This window comes from Corvus kubaryi, unplaced genomic scaffold, assembly GCF_017639235.1.
Source record: "Corvus kubaryi isolate FWS band 111438036 unplaced genomic scaffold, C.kubaryi_AGA036_p1.0 split1-131, whole genome shotgun sequence".
Taxonomy (NCBI): domain Eukaryota; kingdom Metazoa; phylum Chordata; class Aves; order Passeriformes; family Corvidae; genus Corvus; species Corvus kubaryi.
The window spans coordinates 29,570,472-29,576,258 of NW_024582073.1; the positions used below are offsets into that span (position 1 = coordinate 29,570,472).

The window sequence follows — 5,787 nt, forward strand, 5'->3', positions numbered from 1 at the left end:
GCCTCCAGACATGCCCAAAACCCCCCTGAACCAGCCCACAGGGACCCGCAGCACTGGGGTTTAACGAGCTCGTGCTCACTCCATTCTCTGATGTTTCCCGGGATTTATAGCAGGATCTCTGGTAGTTTAATTTAGGGAGGAGGGTGAGATTTTGGGAAAACTTATGAGAGTAGGAGGGGCTGTGGGTTGTTGTGCCCCACGGGAGTCCTGCCATGCCCCGCGGGAATCCTGCGCTTGCTCAGGCTTCAAAATTTGGTCGCTGTCTGCTTCCCTCCTGCCCCAAACCTCCCGTTCTCATCCCTTCCCTAGGGTCTGGATAGGTCACGGAGCATGGTCTGGCTGGCGGGGCGATGGATGGACACATGGATGGGACAAAGAATCCCTTGGGCATTGTCCCCTCTCCCACTGTTCGGTAGAACCCTGAATTCCCTGCCGGGTGTGCGAGAACTCCGTGACAGGAATCCGAGCATCCCGTGCCACCCTCACCGGTGCTGCAGCAGATGCCGGGAGCGGCGCAGCTCCCTCCGGAGCCGCAGGGTTTGCGTCCCGACTCGCAGGGCGTGGGCAGGAAGTTTTCCTCCTGGCAGCGCAGCGTTTCCGAAGTGCCGATGTAGCAGCCCAGCTCCTCCCCGCAGCAGATGTTGGGCCCGAAGCAGTGGCCCTTGTTCCGGGGACCGCAGGGCAGGCACTGCTCAGGGAACGGGGGGGAAGAAGGTTGGGAGAAGGGAAGGACGGGGTTCGGAGTGCCCCGAGCCCTCCAGGACGTACCTTCCTGATGTCCATGTCCAGCACAGCGCGTTTGCCCCCGATGGGGCAGTTCTGGATGTAGCAAGCGGAGGAGAGAGCCAGGAGCCCCAGGAGGCAGAGAGCCAGAGCCTTGCAGGACATAGCGGCGGGACAGGGGGGATTTTTGGCTGCTCATCCCAACCGCTGGCACTGTATTTATAGTCCCGGCTCCTGCTTAGGGATTCTGGCACCGGCGTCACCCGTGTTCCTTAAAAACCACAAGGCATTGCTTCCCACAGCAGAGGGCTCGGCTAATAGCCGGAGGTCGAGGACGTGAGGTCAAGGACAAGGTGTTGGTTTTCTCCTCTGTGATGAGTCCGGCAGCAGCAGGAACGTGTGGAGGTTGTGGATGGAGCTGGATGAACGTGTGGAGGTTGTGGATGGAGTCCTGTGGGGTTTGGGGCCTGTCTCTGCCGGCCACTTAGGGCTGCCGAGCTGTGGTGTGTCCCGCTGGGAAACCCTCTGGCATGGAGAGGGTAGGGATGAAGGAAGGCAGCTGCGGGTGGGATGTGTCCACCCAGGAGCAGGGTGAGAGGGGCATGTGCTTCCCTTGGCTTTGAATCCCTCTGGGTGGGAGGAAGCAACCCAACATCCTCTGGGATCACCCATGGGATCTGGGGCGGGGAATGTCCTTGTTGGCCCTGTCCACCCACCCGTGCTTGGCCTTTGGGGGATGCTCAGCACTGGGCTCATCCCGCTCAGGGATGATGGTTACACCCAGCCTTCCCCACTCATGTTCATCCAACAGCTCCACAGCCTCCTGAGAACACCAAACCTCCTGGGCAAAGACCTGAAATCCCAAATTTCCCACTGCTTCTCCTTGGACCTGCACGCGGGGATGGAATGTGGTGCCCTGAGCCACATCACCAGCAGACAAAGCCTCCTCTTCCCCCCCACAAGAAGCTGCGCTGAGGATGAGGCCGAAGGCTGACACAACAGCCCAGGACCCTGCTCACGCCAGCCCCTCACCTTCCTTATCCCAATTAGGAGCTTCCCAGCCTGAATAAATTTCCCTGCTGAGGACAAAACTTGATGTCCACTTGACGTCATTACCCTGCACTGGCTTAATTGGGAATTAGGCAGCCCAGAGCCAGACAGCCATGACCTTTGCCTGGTCCTCTGGCTTGCTTCGAAATCCACCACTTAGTGCGGCCAGCGAGAGGGCAGCCGGGTCCCTGTCACCTGCCCGGGGCCAGTCACAGTCCCTGGGGACAAGGCAGGCACTGGGATCCATGTTAATGGGTTGGAAATGGGGCTCAGGACCTGCTGTGTGCTGTCCCAGCGGCTCAGCTCCGGCTGCAGCACAGGGTGGAGGGAGGGAATTCTCATCCCAGAGTCCCTTCGGCTGCTCCAGGGGTGCCCAGACCCCTGCAGGATGTGTCTCGGGAAGACAAGTGGGGGAAAAAACCCAATTATCAGCCCCTGGCGCTTTCTGGGGACTCGATTTTTGCCTGATTTTGAGGTGTTCATCAGATGGAGCATTCCCAGCTCAGCCACATATTCCCAGTGCTGCAGGAACGTTGGGGTTCACATCCTGCATCTCGGAAAAGCCCGGGTGCTAGGGCTAGGCTGAAAGCCCAATTCCCTCATCCCAGCTTGGACTCCCCCTTCCGTGCTGGTGTCACCCCTTTCCCAACGATTTTGGGGTGGTTTGGGGTTGCCCCCCTCCCCAGGGCTGGGATCAGATGCCGGCTGTGAGAAGCAGGTGCTGGATCAATCCTGCATCCCCTGTGGGGTGCGGGGAGCTGCTGTGGGCAGGATGGATCCCGCCGGTGCCAGGGAGCTCCACCTCCCTGGAGGTGCCACCTCCCTCAGGGACAGTATAAAGGACGAGCTGTCCCCTGTGCCGTGGCCAGTCCCAGCCCAGAGAGACCTCGGAGCAAGGACCCTGCAGGGTAAGAGAGCCGGGAGAGGGTTGGGATAAAGCTACCCCAAATTTTGGGGGGTGACTGTGGGATAACGGGGACTGATCCTCCCTGTCGGTGTCCAGAGGTGGTGGGGAAAGATGAGAACAGCCCTGGAGCGGGTCTGTGGAGCTGGGACCCCAAACCTCACTGCTTTGAGGGAGTTTGGGTGTTTTCCTTACTTTTTATCATCTTTAGTAGATGCTGTGCTGGTTCCTGAAGGCAGCGAGGCCCCAAATCTGCCCCAAAGAAGGACTTGGCCACGAGGTAACGTGACAGTGGCACATCCCAGCTGTTCCCAGTCTGTCTCCTGGGGCTGGGGTAGCTGCTGGGGCTCCCGGGTGGGACTCCACGGCCAGATCCCAAATTCCAGCTCTGCCTGAGCTCCTTTCCCTGGGAGCTACAAGGACGGAGCCAAACCCTGCACCCAGCCCAGCCAAACCACACGCACTCTGTGGGCATTTGGGGACAGAAGACCCTCCACCACCCCCATCCTGAGCCCCAGCCAGATCCCCTGGAGCCCCCATGAGCCATCCCCAGCGCCCAGGACGAGGCCACCACAGTGCACGAGGACTTTTATTGGGTCTCGTATGTACAGTGCCGGGGTGGGGGTGTCGGTCAGGGTGGGGGGGACTCCCCACGCCCTGGCTCAGAGCAGGGGGTGCTTGCCCTGCTGCTGCTGCTGCTGCTGCTGCTGCCGGTTTGCCAAGTGCATGAGCCTGAGGAGCAGATCTCCGGCCGAGCCATCCAGCACCGTCAGGTTCTTCTCCTCCGCCACCTCCGGAGCGCCGTCGCTGCCCTCGTCCAGGCAGCCGGTGTCCATGGCGCACGTCTCTGCCGCAGGAAGAAAAACGTGGCGATGGAACAGGTTATTTGGGACCACCAGGGGGTTGTTTTCGGCCGGGGAAGGGGTTGGTGGCAGTCGGGGGGGGGGGGGGGTCCCGCACAGCTCGTGCTCCAGTTTTGTCTTTCCCGTTAACCAGGGAGCGGGGCTGGATTTTCTGGCACATCAGGGAGGCTGTGCCTGGCCAGGAAAAAACTCTTGGTGGGTCAGGAAGGAGCTCTGAGTCCAATCCTTTAGAATCAGGGAATGGTTTGGGTTGGAAGGGATCATAAAGCCCATCCCATTCCACCCCCTACCATGGGCAGGGACACCTTCCACTGGACCAGGTTGCTCCAAACCCTGTCCAACCTGGCCTTGGACACTTCCAGGGATCGTGGGGCAGCCACAGCTTCTCTGGGCACCCTGTGCCAGGGCCTCCCCACCCTCACGGGGAACAATTCCTTCCTTACAGTCAGCCTGAACCCAACCATCCCCAAATTATCTCCGAATGGAGCCAACACCACTTCCACCCCATGCCTCGGTTGCCCCTCTCTGAGACTAAACCCCACCACCAGATGAGCGTTACCTGGAGACTTCTGTGCCCCTTGCGCTCCCCCCATGCTCCCCAGCCACCCCAAACTCCCCGTCCCACCGTGACCCGCTTACCGGCGGTGCAGCAGATGCCGGGCGCGGCGCAGCGGCCCCCGGAGCCGCAGGGCTGCCCGCCGGCCTGGCAGGGGGAGGGCAGGTAATCCTCCTCGGCGCAGCGCCGCGTCTCCGCCGTGCCCAGGTAGCAGCCCAGCTCCGCGCCGCAGCAGATGCCGGGCCCGAAGCAGTTCCCTCTGTTGCCGGGGCCGCAGGGCATGCACTGCGGGAAGGAGCTGCCTCAGTGCCCGCACCCCAAAAACCCCTTCTTGCACCCCAAAAGCCCTTCTTGCATAGCCTTGTGTTAGGAACCCCAATGCACAAGCACCCCTATGTATGGAAAGCAGCTCCCCACCAGCCCCTCTTCCAGCCCTTGGAGGTGCCGCACTGCCACCAGCGCTGGCCGCCGCCACCAGCAATGGTGACCTTGTGCCCCAGTTTGGGGTGTCACCACTGCCCCCCATGACATCCCTGTCCCCTCTCCATGCGCTGTCCTGTCCTGCTCCCCCCCTCGCCCCCCCCCAGCCCAGCAGGACGCTCCGCTGTGGCCAAGCTTGAGCCTCTTCCCAAGGTGCCAACAGCACTTTGGAGTGGTCACTCCTCCACCACTGCCCCATGGTGTGCCCTTGGGCGTGTCTCCCAGCCATCCCAAAAAACCCCACTGCTGCGGGGAGCGTGGCAAGGCCAGTGGTGCCCGCAGGTGACGGGAGCCTCTGCACCCCACAGAGCCACTGCGTCCCTCCGAAAGCCCCATCCCGTGTCCCGAAGCGCCCGTCCCGTCCCGTACCTGTCGGAGAGCTGAGTCGGCCAGCGCCCGCTTCCCGCCCCGGGGGCAGTTCTGGATGTAGCAGGCGGAGGACAAGGCGAGGAGGCAGAGGAAGGAGAGGGGCAGCGAAGGCTCTGCCATGGTGCAGGGTGCCCGCGGCCGTGCCAAGGGAAGCTGCTCCAGCTGCGTCTGGCCCCGTGCTGAGAGAGCTGCTATTTATGCTGCCATCACCCCTTCCCAGGGGAGGAGGAGGAGGAAGAAGAGGGATGGGTTGGGTTTTTTTGTTGTTTTTCCTTTTTTTTTTTTTTTTTTTTTTTTTATCCCTGTCTGGTTTTTTTTCCCCCAAATCGCATCCAAGCAAATCTGTAATTGAGATGATTCAGTGCGGCAGCACTCAGGGCTGGTGAATCCCACCCGTGGCTGCTCCGAGGGGCACGGGCCGGCCCTGGGATGCTTGGGAAGGGGTGCTGGATGGGGTGGGTTCAGGGAGAGGTGCTCCTTCGGAAGGTGCTGCTTTGGGGAGGAACGAGGCTTTGGGGACAGATGTTCACTCAGGAGATGTGGTTTTGGGCAGGATGCGGATTTTGAGAGGGGTGCTGGTTTGGGGTGATGCTGGTTTGGGATGGACGTGGATTTTGGGAGAGGCGCTGGTTTCAGAGGGATGCTGGTCCGGGAGCAACGCTAATCTGGGGAGGGATAAGGGTTTGGAAGGTGCTGCTTTAGGGAGGGTTGTTTATTTGGAGGATGCTGGTTTGGGATTGATGCTGGTTTGGAGGGATGCAGATTTTAGGAGGGGAGCAGTCCTGGTTTGGGAAGGGATGCTGGCCTGAAGGGATGCTGGTTTGGGAAGTGTTGTTTGTTTG

At 60.9% G+C, this 5,787-nt stretch overlaps 2 protein-coding genes across 2 annotated transcripts in view; both read right to left on the reverse strand.

Annotated features, from left to right (window-relative positions):
* LOC121676729 (neurophysin 1-like) overlaps positions 1-930 on the reverse strand; it is a 1,318-nt gene extending 388 nt beyond the window's left edge. The window contains exons 1-2 of the mRNA XM_042053609.1: positions 769-930; positions 487-688 (exon numbers count right to left, since the gene is read on the reverse strand). Coding sequence (XP_041909543.1) covers positions 487-688; positions 769-888 — 322 coding nt within the window. The 5' untranslated portion in view covers positions 889-930. The remainder of the gene's footprint in view (positions 1-486; positions 689-768) is intronic.
* Positions 931-3,248: 2,318 nt separating this feature from the next.
* LOC121676766 (vasotocin-neurophysin VT) lies at positions 3,249-5,065 on the reverse strand. Its single transcript, XM_042053698.1, has 3 exons — positions 4,946-5,065; positions 4,180-4,381; positions 3,249-3,524 (listed from the first exon to the last, which is right to left on the reverse strand). Exons 1-3 carry the CDS (start codon positions 5,063-5,065, stop codon positions 3,340-3,342), a joined length of 507 nt encoding a protein of 168 aa, XP_041909632.1. The 3' UTR covers positions 3,249-3,339.
* Positions 5,066-5,787: the final 722 nt, after the last annotated feature.

What these genes read in the sequence shown, in the direction of transcription:
- LOC121676766 (XM_042053698.1), bottom strand. Translation starts at nt 5,065, where the DNA reads ATGGCAGAGCCTTCGCTGCCCCTCTCCTTCCTCTGCCTCCTCGCCTTG. An exon ending in CCGACTCAGCTCTCCGACAG is followed by an intron (nt 4,382 to 4,945) that starts GTACGGGACGGG and finishes TCCTTCCCGCAG; the next exon opens with TGCATGCCCTGCGGCCCCGG. An exon ending in CGGCATCTGCTGCACCGCCG is followed by an intron (nt 3,525 to 4,179) that starts GTAAGCGGGTCA and finishes TTCCTGCGGCAG; the next exon opens with AGACGTGCGCCATGGACACC.